This window comes from Alligator mississippiensis, chromosome 5 (genome assembly GCF_030867095.1).
Source record: "Alligator mississippiensis isolate rAllMis1 chromosome 5, rAllMis1, whole genome shotgun sequence".
In the NCBI taxonomy this organism is placed as follows: Eukaryota; Metazoa; Chordata; order Crocodylia; family Alligatoridae; genus Alligator; species Alligator mississippiensis.
The window spans coordinates 160990682-161006793 of record NC_081828.1 but is presented as its reverse complement, the minus strand read 5'-3'; the positions used below and the strand labels follow the sequence as shown (position 1 = coordinate 161006793).

Below are 16112 nucleotides of genomic sequence, written 5' to 3'. Positions count from 1 at the left end.
CCAGATGCCTTATTTTCAATTGTCTTTCACCTCATATTGAACAACATCTAATAGCAGAACAAGGCAGATTTAGACAAGGCAAGTCCTGCACTAACCAAATGCTAAACAGCAGCCAACATATAAAAGATGGATTTGAGAAAAGGATGATAATAGGTGCTGTGTTTGTAGACCTGTCATCAGCATACAACACAGGTAGCCACCAAAACCTGCTTGCCAACCTCTACAACATGATGCACAACTATCACCTAGTGCAGCTCATCCAATCTCTTTTGGAAAATAGGCATTTTTACATCAAATTCCAAGAAATGAAGCCACTGGAGATGACAATGAAACAGCCTCCCACAGGGTAGTGTGTTAGCGCCAATCCTTTTAAACATATGTTCCAATGATCAACCCATACAGTGTAATACAAGGAGCTTCATATAGGCTGATGATCTATGCATCACGTCACAAGAGAAGCACTTTGCCACTGCCAAGAACAGTGACATGTGCACTGAGAAACCTCTCAGATTGCTACACTAAGAACCAGCTTCGTGCTACCCCAACCAAGATGCAGGTCACACCTTTTCACCTACACCATAGACGAGCCAGGTAGAAGTTAAATATTGTCTGGGATGGAATCCCACTGACGAATCACTTGAACCCGGTGTACTTAGATTACTTTGGACTGAACACTTACCTTCACAGCACATGCAGAGAAGATGAAAGAGAAAGTCAGTGCCTGCAACAATATACTTTGAAAGTTGATCACCTCAAAGTGGGGAAGAACTTCAGCTGCACTTCAAACCACTGCTATTGCCTGCATTATTCCACTGCAGAGTATACATGTCCTGTATAGGAATGATCAGTTCATGCCAAGAGAATAGACCCAGTTGTAAATGATGGCTGTCATGAAATAACAGGATGTCTAGAGCCAACACCAAAGGATAGTTTGGACTTATTGGCATCCTACCACCTGATATCGGAAAAAAGGTAGTAAGCCATAAACAAAGATCACAGCAGACAGAAGACCCCAGGCATTCATTCTGTGGTCACACAGAAGTAACTAAATGGCTTAAAACAGTGTTTCCCAACCAGTGTGCCATGGCACAAAAGTGTGCCATCAGAAATGAACAGGTGTGCTGTGGAATTTTGCCTTGGCAATGAGCTACAATAGGTATGGGGATGGGGAATGTCTTAGGTGTGCTGCAGAAAAATACAAATTAATTTAAGTGTCCTCTGGGCTGGAAAAGGTTGGGAAACACTGGGTTAAAACACAAAAGAGTTTTGTGACCAGTGTTGTGCCATTAGACACAACAACTGACAGGGCGTGACTGAGGTTATGGAAGGAAAGATTATGTGCAGACGAGTGCTGTGAAATGGACCTGGAACCCCAGGAGGATCTTCCAAGAGGGGCAAATCTAGATTGGCCAAAATGGTGATGCTTGAATTGCCCAAGCATACAAACTAGAAGATCAAAAACAAACATGATCAAATGGGGCTACTCTAATGACATGAATATATGAGAATGCAATGAAGTGCAGACTATGGAACACCTGTGTGTTTGCTGACTCCTTGGTGAGACCTGTACAAAGGAGGATCTCGCTGCAGCAACGGAAAGATCCATTGCTTGTGCACAATTCTGGAAAAAACATCTAGTGTATGACAAGGATATGAGAAGAAGAAGAATTTTAAGGTGAAGGCCAAACTAAGTCTCTCCAGCCTCATTTTGTTCTTGTTACTCTCTTCAGTGTTCTCTTCACTTGCCTAGCACTGACCACCTCTGCCTTTTCAGGCAGTTTCACTGTGATCCAGGCCTACTCTTTTGTCTCTCTTATGTAGCCCAGGTAACTTGACTATATACTCCCCTTCTCCAACTGAAGGGGATTGTTAGCTGGCAGGGGTGCTGTGGGGTGGGAACTGCAGACCGCTCAGTTTCCCTTGTTACTTACATAAACAGTTGAATCTTCTTCCATCTCTATGCCATTCTCTCACCATTCGCCCTTTTACACACACTCATACATAAAGGCTTTGCAAAGTTCATTCACTTATGTCAAGCAGAAGGATACAAAATGGAGTTTTCAAGTTGCTTACAGGACAAGACTAACATGGTTACAATTTCACTATTATTACACTCTATGTTAACATCAGCTACATTTGTTCAGTTCATGCTACAAAAGGTAGCATCCCTATAGAACCAGGCCAGGACAGTCAGGGGACTTAACTATATACAAATGTATTTACATTAACTTATCACAAGGGAAAGGAACATAGATATAAACATATGTACAATGTATGTATATGTTTATAAGATATCAAAACCAGGAACATAAACAATACCCTCTGGGTAAATGACATAAAACCTTATACCAGTGCTCCAGATACAGGTAAGTCACCGGTAAGTATCTGATCTGAAACAGATAAACCTCAAAGATAAACAGTCCCGAGGGGATACCCCAATGCCCTTGGGCTTTTCCCAAGCCCTACAAGGAAGCTGGTAACTTTAGGGGGGCCCTCTCAGTGGGACCTCCCCTTTTAGGAGCCCTTAACAGGGGGGGGACTCCCCTCTCCTGTGTGAATCCTCTTTTCCCGGCAACTCACGGCTCCCAGGCCTGGAGGGTGGTCCTTGTCCTCTGCGCCAGACTGCTCTCTTGCCTGCAGTGGGCTTTTGGGGGGTCGCTGTTCCCTGGAACAGGGCTCTGCTATGCAGGGCTTCTGGGGCCTCTGGCTTGGCCCTGTTGGCTGGCTCAGTAGCCCGATCACCATCTGGCTCTCTGGACTCAACCTTTTGCTATGGGTCAAGGCCTGGGCTGCCTTGTGCAGCACTAGGCTCGGTCTGCTCCCAGACCCTCCGTGCAGCGCCTCCTGCACCAAGCTCCTAGCCTCATTTCGGGGGTTGAGGACCTGAGCCGCCCAAGCACTCCAAAGTGTTACACAAATTGCCAATTGCTCAAATCACGAGTGAGACTTTATAAAGGGGGATAAGGCAAGGTGCCACGTTTACTGATTACATGAGTTAGACATAGAGGTTCAGGCACACCGTTCTTACAAACACATACATCAGCATACACATCATTACACACAGGTATACACATGCACAAAACAGCCATTTCAACCACACATACACCAGATATAGTTACTGTCTCAGACGGCCGGAGCCGACTTGAGGTGATCTAAAAATTGCTCAGTTATTGGGCGGACTGGTGAATGGAGAGGCAGACAAAAATGTATTGGTTGCAAAAAAGCTTTACTTACGCCGCTAGTAGCCGCGACACAGGTGGTCTGATCGCTTAATAATTACACGAGTTGCTTCAGCTGGCAAGACTCAGGCCAGCGAATCCGTAAACGAAATAGGCATGCAGGAAAAAGGGTACGTCGAGGGATGGCACTCGGCGACGGGGAGAAAAATCGATAGTTGATCAGGCTATCGATTAGCTCAGCCACGAGTCAGGAATCTTCAAAGTCACTCTGCAGCGTGCTCAAAGTTCCCCGACTGGGGCGGAAGTCGCACAGAATTTTATACGGCCAGCAAACCAATCGCTAGCCGCCACGTAGGAATAATTTAGAACTGGCCAATAGTGGGACACAAATTTGCATACAAATGGCGGGAACTCTCTTGCACCAGAGTTTTCTATTGTAACAGAAAACTTTTGCTGTGCACAGAGACTCTCATGTGGCGGGAAAATTCCACCATGCCGAGGCACTAAAATCATTGGGTTGTGACATGCCCCTTGCCAACGGCACAACTGGAATTTTAGACACATGAGTATGTTATAAGGAATTTTCGTTTAAGGACTCATTAGCCTTACAAAGCTCAAGCAACCAACAAATATATATACAACCAAACAATTTCTACAGACCGGTCTTTTTAACAAACTACAAAATACAATAACTTATAACAACAACTATTGGTCATCATCTGATGGGAGAACATCTGTTTGGGACTCCCCCCTCTTATTAGCTAGTGAAATGCAGTTCATAACGAAGTACTCGTTGCAAAATGTCCGTCTTCTCCTATAGCAGACAATGCCAATTAAAATACTTCCCAGTACTAGAAAGAGACTTACACCTACTGCACTACCGATGATGGTACCCCGACTGCGTCCCTGCATTACTGTTAAGGTTAATGTTGACGCTAAACCCGTAATGCTATTAGTTGAAGGATACCATGAAACCGTGGGTGATCGTGTGGTAGTGATGGTGGAGAGATCTAATACGTAAATAGTCTTTTGATTGCTTCTTTGACCAAGGGAATTTGTCACCCTACAAATGTAAGTCCCGCCATGATTGTGGGTTAGTGGGCTATTGAAATGCAGAGTATTGTTTACAGACAGTAAGCCTTTAGGCCATTGTCCATCTAATCTGGCCCAGGTAAACTTTATAGGTGGTGGATTGGAATTAGTTTTGCACTTAAGCTGAATATTTCTTTGTCCAACAAACCAATTTTTATCATAGCCAGTTATTGACACTTCAGGAATATATTGGATGTCTAGTGCGTGAGAGTATTTTATTTCCTGGTTTAAAGCTGGGTGTTTCACAATACAAGTTATACACCTTCCCCTCGCAAATTTAGTGGGAATGATTTTATATCGGCTTATAACTGTTACCGTTCTATTTGGAAAGGAAATTGAACTACACTCCATTTTACCAAAGTCTCCTTCCCAACTTATATTTGCAGTGGGTTTCCCAGTGGCTGCTGTACAAATGGCTGCCACTGCCCACTTTTCATCATCTATTAGAGAATTTGGCCCCTTGGTAAAACTTACAGTGGGCTCAACCAGTACAGTTACAATTGTTAACGATTGTGTATTTCCCAATGGGAACGTAGTTACTTTGCATATATACTTTCCTTCATCATAGAAACTCACATTATGCAGACTGATCGTCACATCAATGGGCGAAGAACTTCTAGATAACACCCTCCCGTGGTATTTTCTTTGAATAGAGACCCCATATTCGGGATGATGCACAACAATAGTTTGTGCACTTTTATCATATATCTTTTCCCATGAAACTTGTATTATGGTTTCATTCATGTCAATTATACACTTTAATGTGACATTCTGCCCCCAAACTGCTGTTACGTACGGATCAACAATAGGTCTAACTAACACACTGCAGCAGAAATGAGAGAGGAGCAGCACCAGAGTGAGTTCTGACCCGACGGACATTCGCTGCCTCGGTGCCTCCTCCATGGCCGTCACTACGTTGACTCGAAGGAACCGCAGTTGGGTGCTCGATTGATTTCACAATTGAGCGGTTGTAGATTACTGCTTTTTTGAGGTTAGGCCTGTAAAGAAAGAAAACAACAACAAAACAAAACAAAAGAAAATCATAATTGAATTTACTATAAAGATACTAGGTGAACGTCAGAACGACGAGTCATCCAGTTGTGATGAGCGATAATAGGGGGACGATCGGGCTTTTCCTCTAATAGGACAGAATAGGTATTAGGATACTGTTCCCTTGTGAACTTGCGGGTGAGCTTGGTGGGGGTGCGGTATTGAGACCCACACTAACTCATCTGGTTGGAACTTAGGTTCCCACGGTAGAGGTTTCTTGACATTAGCTTCGTCGCATAACGGTTTTGCAGTGTTCAGTGAGATAAGAACATCATGATTGAATTTAGTCCAGTTTTTAAACGTCCCTCCTCCTCTGAGACAAAGTTGTTCTTTGTACAGGCCTGTATGTCTTTCTACAACGCCATTGGACTGTGGGTGGTATGGCAGATGGAGATGCCATGCTACATTGTGAAGACGAGCAAATTTGTCTAGAGCGTTAGAGTTAAACGGGGGTCCCCCATCAGACTGAATCTCATGAGGAGGTTGCCAGGTGGCAAATACAGCAGTTAAAGCAGAAACAACAGCAGTGGCATTGCTTTTCCGTAAGGGAATGACTTGTAACTGTCTTGTTCCCAAGTCGACAACGATTAATCCTTTATTTGGCGGCTTAGACCCTGGGAGGGGTCCTAGCAGATCTACCTGCCAGACTTTTCCTGCCTGGAACTGCGAAGAGTCGAAAGCTCCGAGCTGATGTTTGGTTCGATGACACTTCTCCTTAGCACATATCTCACAGGCCTGAGCTACCTTTTCCCAATCGCGCCGAACTCCATATGAGGCCGGCTCTGTAATGGTTTGTCGCCAACGTTGATGGCAAGCTCGTGGTCCCGGGTGGCCCCAATTTTCATGAAGCCACGCGAGGAATGGGTTTACTTCAGGACCGGAGGTAGATGTGATAGGCAAAACTACGTCGGTCCGGAGTGGGTCTTCTAAGAGTTTATCGATGACCTCATGTACTGGATCAGTATCCAGACGGTGTGACTTAGTGTGCCTAACCAACGGGAGCCATGCAAATTTAGTTAACGTTTTCCAAATGTCTTGCCAATCATTCAAATTTTCAGTAGGAAGGGCTGTACCAGTAAGAATTTTGTAAATGTACTGTGAGTCGATTGTGATAATTGGAATGGGGGGCGTATCGTCATGATGCGTCAGACAATGCTCCAGTACCTTGAGGAATCCTAACAATTCACATTTTTGGGCCGAGTTGTCATCCGGGTAGGCTTGAAATATTTCCTTATCGTGACAAGCCTTGCAATAGTACCCATAGCCTCTGCCATGTCGGGAGGTTCCATCTGAAGCCATCCATGCCAGGGCAGAGGTTCCATACAGTGTAGGGACCTTTTCCTCATCTCCTGGGCTAGGATTGGGCGTCGTATCTTCAAACTTCCAGCAGTGCCAGTTGTAATGGTGGGTAAGCACCAACGTATTCCACGTTTTAGGCTCCCCCTGAAAATGCGGGTCAACTTTTTCCGCATCCAGCAAGGGTAACAATGTGGCACCGGGAGCACGTAGTGTCCCATACCCCCTTGCTAATGGCTCCGCTAGTTGTCCAGCTAGGAGGATTTTCCCTATAGCTCCATACCGATGTTGTGCCGCCTGAAGCGTCTTACGGGCAGTGTATACTAGCTCATTGCGAGGGTTGTGCACAACAGCCCACACGTGGTTTGTGGTGAACCCAAGGGTTACGGTTAATGGCTCACCCAGATCGATGGCGTGGAGCTGTGTGTTTTTAACCGTGGCTAGTAGGTGAAGCAGGTTCCGCTGATCTCCTTCCGTCCAAGGCGTGGATTTTCGGGATTTGTCACGGATCTGTCGCTGCAACTTAGTGAGCAGCGCCAAATGACTGGGTTCAACATAATGCCGGTACCAATTTAAATGACCTAAAAGCTGTTGGAAGTGTCTCTTAGTAACAGGGAGGAATGTCTTTAATGGATCGATGTTAGGACCATCATGTGAGATTCCGTGGAACCAATATATCGGGTGCCGAGGAACCTGATGTCATCTACAGGATGTAGGCATGACTTTTCCTCGTTGATCGTCCATCCCTCACTTTGAAGGTGAGCGACTAGTTGGTTGACTATACTAGTAACTACGGAACTATCACGACCCATGATAGCAATGTCATCGACATAACTCCAAATTCTTAATTCCTCCTCTGAGGGAAGAGAATGTGAGGCTTGAAAATTCTTCAGGGTATTGTTCATGGCACCAGTAGCCAGCGATGGAGTGTTGCGATACCCCTGCAGGCAAACCGTCCATCTGTACATAGTGCCATCAATGCACATATTTAGTACTCCTTCTGGGTCAGTTATCGGAATTGAAAAGAACATGTTCTTTAAGTCCAGTGTGACCCCGACCCACTTACTTCGCTGGAATTGTGCCATCTCGAACGTGCATTGTGGTAGAGTAGAAGGATTAGGTTGTTGAAGTACTGGACATCTTTTGTTGACCTCCCTATAATCGACGACTAGCTGGGCTTCATTGGGTTTTCCAGGTTTCGCGACTCCCCATCCTGATGACAGGTAGGTGCTAGCAGTTACGGTTTTAATACAACCTCGTTGCTCGAGTCGCCACAGGAGGTCAGTAAGGGACTTTTTTAGGGGACCCTTGGTTGGGATTGGTCGATACCGCCAGGTAGAGGTATTACGAAGCGTTGGTCGATGCCAATCCTGTTCTGGGATAATAATGGGTAATGCTTGTAGCACTTGTTCTTTAAGGTCAAGCGCTTTAATCCCTGGGATTCCTAGAATATTGATGCCCCCTAGCACGGCCTCTAGAGCATATCGATGACCTTGGACTAAGAATTTGACTTTTGTTGTGACTGCAATAGCGTTAAGTCCTTGTACCTTAATCATTTTGGTGGTTTTCTGGTGGGGTATTGTTGAGATAATTACATTAACCTAAGCTCCAGTATTGAGGAGGAAAAGTACTTGTTGTTGGTCAGCTGGATCAGCAGGGTCATAGACAGTAAGTTCGGTGTAAGGACGAGGGTCAGTGGGGTCAGGTTTGAGTTGGAGAAGGCCGCCGGCACAGCCAATGGCCATTACTCATTTTTTGATTGGTCCCCGAATTTGAATCCCAGTGCGTCGGCTAGACGACGTTGGCTCTTTTTTCTCCCAAAATACGCAACTGCTGCTTTGTAAGTCCGGAGCGGCCATGGAGGAATCCGAACATATTCCTTTCCTCCAATGTTCTTTGAGGTGACCACCATAGCTCTCGCCAGGGGTTAAGTTCTTGGCATCTTGGTCTCGGTGCTTCGACTGGATATGCCGAAGATCGGTCTTTTACATCAGTAGAAGTTTCTTCACTTTGTTTCATGAGCGCTTGCAGTCGTGGGAGATGGCCTAAGAGATTTCCTACTGGCTGACCCGCCATCGGGTTCAGAAAGAGTCGGAGCGTAACAGCATTTGTCCCTCCATATACCTCTACACAGGCGTCTATAGCTTCCAGAGGCGTTGGAATTGCTCCGGGATCTGATAAGTGATGATGAGCCCATCTTTCCTTGCGCTGGGCTGCTGTTAGCTCCATGGGATTCGCTCTTGGGCTCCATGAAAGGTATGACACTCCAGTTATGGCCAAGAGGAGTTGTTCTGCAGTGGCCTTCTGCAGGTGACCCTCATGCCAGGCATGGAATTTGTGGGTTACCTGTCCCACTACAAGCGCCGGGAGAGGGATGGGCCAGTGTGCACTGTCCGTGACCACGTTCAGATCAGTAGCACGCCCTCCGCTCCACGCCGCTTGTCGGGTCAGGGCACTCGCTTCTTCCTTGTCTAAGATGTCAGATCCGAATTCTACTATTAGTCGCCCCAACCACATGGCCAAAGTCTCTTCTGGTTTTATTTTAGATTCTCTGCAAAGTTCCTGTATTTCTGGTCGGGTGCGTGTGCGAGAGGTAACAGTGGTATGCGTGGTACCTTCTTCATCCGCAACATGCTTCATCACAGCTATCGGGTGAGCTGCGGCAGAGAGAGAGTTAAATTCATCAGGTGGGAGCGTTGGATACATCCCTCCTCCCATTGCCCCCTCCCCGTGGCAGGGAGGCGGGGCCTTTGGGAACGACATCACTTCAGGGGGCGGGGTCGCTAGGCGGATCCCCGCCAGTTCTTCCGAAGCTCCGCCCCTCTTTTCCGGGTTCTCCGGATGGCTCGCGTTTCTTTCGGTGCCATTTTCTATCAGCGGCATCATGCGGCCGGCACTATTGATAAGCATCGCTCTGGAGTTCTCTGCTGTCCGCTCCAGCGATTCCTTGCCCGCCGTATGCAGTTGAACCTCTAAATTTGCATATTCCCTTAGTAGATCCACTACTGAATGGAACAACACATTCATAATTTTTCCCATTTTCCACTTGGTTAAACCCCATCTGGGCACGTGACGGCCCTTGGTCTCCAGGTCCTCCCGGAGCTGAACGAGAAGCTCATGACCTCGCGACACAGGCACCAAATCCGGACAGTTGAACTAGTCTGTTGGGGTGGGTTCCCCTCCTTCCCTCAGGTATCGGGTGCATTGAGCAAACTCCTGAGCGGGGTTCAGCTTTTCTGCCTTCCGTGCCTTCACCCCGGCTAGGGATATGGCCAATGTTTCCTCTGGGGGTCGATAGTAGACCCAGTCGCTCCCCATTATACACCCGAACTCCCCAAGGGATAGCTTTGTTCTCCACTCTTTTATGACCACTGCTTCTTTCTTTACGGAGAAGTAGCCGTCAATATTTCGTTCATCCCCTTCTACCGCCTGGTGGTAGGCGATATGCGCTCATAGATCGTTTGCATTTTCCACGCGGCGGATCCCAGTATGCCAAGGGCAGCACCCAATTAGGTTCGTCTCCATCACCGTGCCCTTAAATCCCATCCTCATCGCCATGTCTCAGACGGCCGGAGCCGACTTGAGGTGATCTAGAAATTGCTTGGTTATTGGGCGGGCTGGTGAATGGAGAGGCAGACAAAACGTATTGGTTGCAAAAAAGCTTTACTTACGTCGCTAGTAGCCGCGACGCAGGTGGTCTGATCGCTTAAATAATGACACGAGTTGCTCCAGCTGGCAAGACTCAGGCCAGCGAATCCGTAAATGAACTAGGCCTAGGCATGCAGGAAAAAGGGTACGTCGAGGGATGGCGCTCGGCGACGGGGAGAAAAATCGATAGTTGATCAGGCTATTGATTAGCTCAGCCACGAGTCAAAAAATCTTCAAAGTCACTCTGCAGCGTGCTCCGACTTGGGCGGAAGTCGCACAGAATTTTATACAGCCAGCAAGCCAATCGCCAGCCGCCACGTAGGAATAATTTAGAACTGGCCAATAGTGGGACACAAATTTGCATACGAATAGCGGGAACTCTCTTGCACCGGAGTTTTCTATTGTAACAGAAAACTTTTGCTGTGCACAGAAACTCTCATGTGGTGGGAAAATTCCACCGTGCCGAGGCACTAAAATCATTGGGTTGTGACAGTTACCAGCAATAGTTGCTCAATATCAGCCCAGGGTGGCCAACCCGGGCTTATTGAGTAGATGATGATGATTTGAAGATAGCCAATTTAAAGATAACAGCTGGAGCAGGGTGAACAGATGCATCTGTGCTCCAATGAAACAGCAGTAGAGAAAGACAATCACCCAATTTGGCATTTTCGAAGTGTTCTTTTATAGGGATTGGCATCCTTTGTTTCAGTGCTTTGGGGTTTTTCCATACTCAGCTTCTGTTTTTGTGGTTGTTCTTCTTTTGTTTTCAGCTTATCTTAGCCTTGGAGTGTTTTTGTTGCCCATCTGGCAGAATTTCTTCTGTTATCTCCTTTGTGCCTTCGAGCTTCAAAAGGATTCTTCGGCCATTTGTTAGTTAGTTATTGGTTGGTAACTTACATTTGGTGCCTTGTTGCTTACATAAACAGTTGAATCTTCTTCCATCTCTATGCCATTCTCTCTCCATTCACTCTTTTACACACATTCATACATAAAGGCTATGCAAAGTTCATTCACTTATGTCAAGCAGAAGGATACATAATGGAGTTTTCAAGTTGCTTACAGGACAAGACTAACATGGTTACATTTCACTATTATTACAGTCTATGTTAACATCAGCTACATTCGATCAGTTCATGCTACAGAAGGTGCTATTCCGTGCACCAGGCTGTGCACTGTGTCTCTGGCCATGTGCCAGAGGTTGTAGATCTGAGCTGCCTCACACACCTCCCAGGGTCTGGATGCCGTGTGCCGTGCTTTACACCGAGAGCCTAGCTGCTGGAGCCATCCGCTGTTCCCCACTGATGGAAGTCTTCAGGGCACTTCTGAGCTACTGCTTCGCCCTGCTGAGCAGCTCTCTGCAGCTCTTCTAAGCCCCGCTATTCTCTCTTCTCTCTCTCTCGTGGACGTGCTTCCCTTATGCTGGGCATGCAGCTCCTTTTACATGCTCCAGGGCTTCGCCCCTGAAGTCTTCCAGACCTCAGTGTTGCAGTCTTCAATCAGGTCCACGGTGGGGAGGGGGAGGGAGAACTCCTCTCCCCCTCCCCTCAGGAAGGGGGCATGACTGAACTCCTTTTGCTGCCTCCTAATTGGGGGATGAGCTCCACCAATCAAAACAGCAAGATTTCAAGCCTGGGACTCAACCCAAGCTGCGAAAGGCAAGCCTGCTACACTTACTTTATAGAAGTCCATGATTATTAACTAATTCTCATGTGCTACCTTCTGTTCTCCCTTTTTATGCACATTAATCTTGCTCCCCATGTTTCATAAAAAAATTGGAACCAGCTTACATGATATATAGATATAGGGCTGATTGCCTTTGAAGTTGAACATTTTGCCATTGTTTTAAAAATGTATGCAGGATTATGCCTTATAATTGTATTGCATGAAACATAGATGTTTTGTTTTTAACAGTAGTTCACAAGCTATGATCAATCCCACGACGTATCAGTTATGTAAAGAAGTTTTGTGGGTGGCCTGTGGAGAGTTGGCTCATCACAAGGTGCTGGCTTTCTTGCTGGAATCTAGCAGCTGAAATCACATATTAAAAGAAACTTAAATATATTGGATACATTCCTAATAAGAGTTTTCAGTGCGAGTAACTGCTTTTGTTACTCCAGGGCTGGTGTTCTTAAAGTGGAGGTTGTTTGCACTATAGTTGGATGAAAAAGATTTGTGAGGTCTTAAAATACAAAAAAGGTAGCGAGCTCCAGCTTTATTCAAAACAAAAGCATTGGATGGTCTTATAAGGCAGCACAAATGTTGTGATATTACAATGTTCATACTGTTCTGATAGAAGCGTATCCAGGTTCTTGCAAGGTGGGGTGTGGGAGGAGCACCTAGCATTGCAGGGGTGGCTACACCCCCTGCTCCCAGCCTCCTAGACTCTCTCCCCTTTCCCCCACTCCCCTCCCCTGGGATGGGCAGACTATATGACAGGAGCATCAATCAGGGCCTTTTTAATGTTCCCAAAGCAGGTGAGAATTTTCTCCACTCCCCTCCCTGCTCAGAGGCACATCTCCTCTGCTCTCCTTTTCCTTTCCCCTACCTCCCACTTCCCCTGTCCCCATTATTCTGAGATGAAGAGGAGATCCAGAGTCACTTCTATCTAGCTCCAGCCAGGTTTCATGAGGGCTGCACTCAGTCTGGGACAGTGGCAGTGAGCAGGCAGGTTCCCCCTCCTTGCATCTCTCCCTGGGCTGGCAGGGGGAACCTGCCGATCCACTGTCACCAAGGGGGACCAAGCAGGGAAAGGGAACCCACCTGCCCTCTGCTGCCTCTGTCTCAGGCTGAGTCCATATAGCCCTGCTGGAGTGGGACAGGAGCTCCCCTGGGACAGGAGGGATGGTGTTAGCAGCAGGAAAGGAAGGGGGAAAGGTGAAGGGAAGGGAGAAATTCTTATCTTCTTCAGGAACTTAAAGTCCCAGCTGCTGCTCCTGCCGCAGAAAGTGGGGTACAACTGCAATACTGCACCCTGTCTGGATCCACCCCTGTGTACTGACAGACAAAGGGTATAGATTAGGTGTGCTAGCTCACTACTAAGCTGTAATCTCCTAATTTTGTGCTTATTCACTTTTGTTCGCAATATAAATTATAGTTTTAATATTTGGTTTTATGAAACTAAAAACCTGACAACCAAAGTTCCAGCAATGGAGACTGCAGTGCCATGTCAGATGCTTTCCAGTGTTGGCGCTGGGTATTATAACTTTACTGAACTTCTTCTGTAAAGGACGCCTTCCTAATGACTCATCAGGAAGATTCTTTCCTACATACATGCATACACACACTCTCTAAAGTCAGGGTCATTCAGGATGAACATGTTAAAAGAGTAAATAAGTTGTGATGTTTGAAGAGAGCTTGATTGGAAGTTTGTCTTTGGAAGGAGATCTATTCTGTTTGGTCCTGTCCAAATGTTGCATCAAAGGTTTGAAAATAGTGAGAGGTGATGCCATGACTTTCAGTATGCAGGCATGAAACAGGATGCTGACCAGCATAAAGATAGGTCTGTTGTAGTAGACATTATTCCCAGTAGCTCTAAAATAAGACCACGCAGTCCTTAACTTCTGGCCTGGTTAATTCAACAGTAAGCATTATCAGCTTGAGAAATAAAATGTTCTTCCAATTAACTTGTTCCATGTAGTGCAGGAGAGAAAATAGTTACTATGAAAAAAAAGGGTTTGGGTTGGAATCTGAAGGAAAAGAGAGATAATAAGAAAATAGTCTAGGAATAGAGAAGGCAGCACATGAGAGAGAGAGTAGCTTGTGCTTTAGTATCTTGCTGAATTGGGGCCTTGGAACCTTAAAACTGAAGATGAATTTTTTGTCTGCTTATTAGATTCTTAAAATCTTACAGAATATAATAATGGCATATAAAATTGCTTTGCTAGCTTGTCTTATTCTATTTTACTTTTATTCAAAAGCTTCAGCAGCAGCAGCATTGAAGTGCCACATTAGTTTTCTTATTCAGATTTGAAAAATAGGCATTTTGCAGTTTTTCATTTTATCATCATGAATCATTAACATTTGGTTTTATGTTTACCTACAGTGGAAAATAAATGTGCCACCTCAAATGCAGGAACATGTACAAAGTGCCTTGCTGTAGATCCAGAATGTGGATGGTGTACTCAAGAGGTATGTTGTCTTGCAGCTATATTTATCCATTTTACCTGGTTCTCATACTTGTGTGCACAAATACATAATTTGAACCTACTTCCAAATTATGGGAAAGAAAAGGTATTGAAAAGTAACAGAGGAAAAAAATCTGTGTAGACTTATTCTTGGAGATGGCACTTGAGAAATCGTGCAGTAGATATTCAGTCTCCAAAGAGAGAGAATGTAACTTTTTTATTTGCAAAATTACAGTATTTTTTTTTAATATAAAGTGTGAACCTTTTCATGTTTTCCATCTGCTTTGTAGACTACATTGGCAGGCAAATGGTAACTTTTGGGAGTTCAAAAATTTGTTATTCACAAGTTATTTATCCATAATTTGTAAGAACTGTTATCACTAAGTCAAAAACAAATCTATATAGTTATCTTACATTTCAACAAGTAGTTTTATTGGTAATTTTGGAAATTCCTGACGTTAATTTTGATTTCACTGTACATCATTACCTTTGTCACATGGAAAAATTTATGCTTTTCTATTCTCGACATATGAAACCTTCTGTTTTGAGACTTATCGTGAAAGAATTTACAATCTCTGGTAGATTATTCTGAATTCATTTATTCTGAAATCATTATTGTTTTGGTAATAGTGAGATTTCAGGGGGAGGGAGGATTGAGTTGGCAAAAGACCAGTATTACAACTAGATATGTCTTATTATGAGTAGTCTTGACATTTAATGGTAGGAGGGGCATGTTTAGGATCTGGGTTTTTGCCAGATTGCAAAACTGGTAATTAGGCGTGTACCCACACTTAAACGGTATCTGTAAGCTGTTGAAAAGGCAATGAAAAGCTCATGAAAAAGACAGAAATGATCCTAATGGGTAAGGAATAGAGATAGGAACACATTAATGCCAGTAGGTAAGATACTGGTGAGACCTCTCTGGAATATGGCATACAAAACTAGTCATCTATTTTTAAAGAAGAAGAATTCTTACTGCACCATGTCCAGAGGTAGTTTTTTGGGGATGATCAATGAATAGAGTACCTAGTTTACAAGAGGGGGTAAATACCAGGGAAGATGAAGATGCAATCTGGGCTCATGGTAGAGGTAATATCTTTTATTAGACCAACAAGATTTTTGCAAAAAACATTTTGAATTGCAAGCTTTTGGGCACAAACACCCTTTATCAGGCATTGGAGAAAAGATTGTAAATGTTTTCCTGGATAGAAATGAAAGTTCATATTTCATAGGATTTCACAGAGGAGTCAACAGATGGAAAATTCTTTTGGGCAGGCAGGTCTTAGCTGTTAAACAGTCTCTCGCCTCTCTTGTGCAAATTAGCTTGAACAAAGACAGGAGCAATATCTCAGGTTTCTGGTGGTCGAAGTTGCTTCCTCCTTGGGAAAATATGAGGATTTTATTTTTAAAAAATCAGTTAAAATTCTACATCTTCCATGTGTCAGGCATCCAGGTTATAGCTGTATTGGTCTAGAGGAAAAAGCAATCTGGGCTCATGGTAGAGGGAAGATGAAGAACTATTTAATTTAAAGGCTAATGTTGTCACAAGAACAGCTAGGTATAAACTGAACATGAATACATTTTAAGCTTGAATTCAGAAACATTCCTAATTATCAGCAGAATGAGTTTTTGGAACAATAGCTGCCTATACATGTGCTAATTAGCTTTCTAATTAGAATGCTGAAGCATCGTCACAGTGTCGCATTGTATTAAGCCCCTCGCA

At 44.8% G+C, this 16112-nt stretch overlaps 1 protein-coding gene across 2 annotated transcripts in view; it reads left to right on the top strand.

Annotated features, from left to right (window-relative positions):
- ITGB8 (integrin subunit beta 8) overlaps positions 1 to 16112 on the top strand; it is a 97576-nt gene that overhangs the window by 21244 nt on the left and 60220 nt on the right. For both annotated transcript variants that reach the window (XM_014603217.3, XM_059728940.1), the window contains exon 2: positions 14308 to 14393. In XM_014603217.3, coding sequence (XP_014458703.2) covers positions 14308 to 14393 — 86 coding nt within the window. The remainder of the gene's footprint in view (positions 1 to 14307; positions 14394 to 16112) is intronic.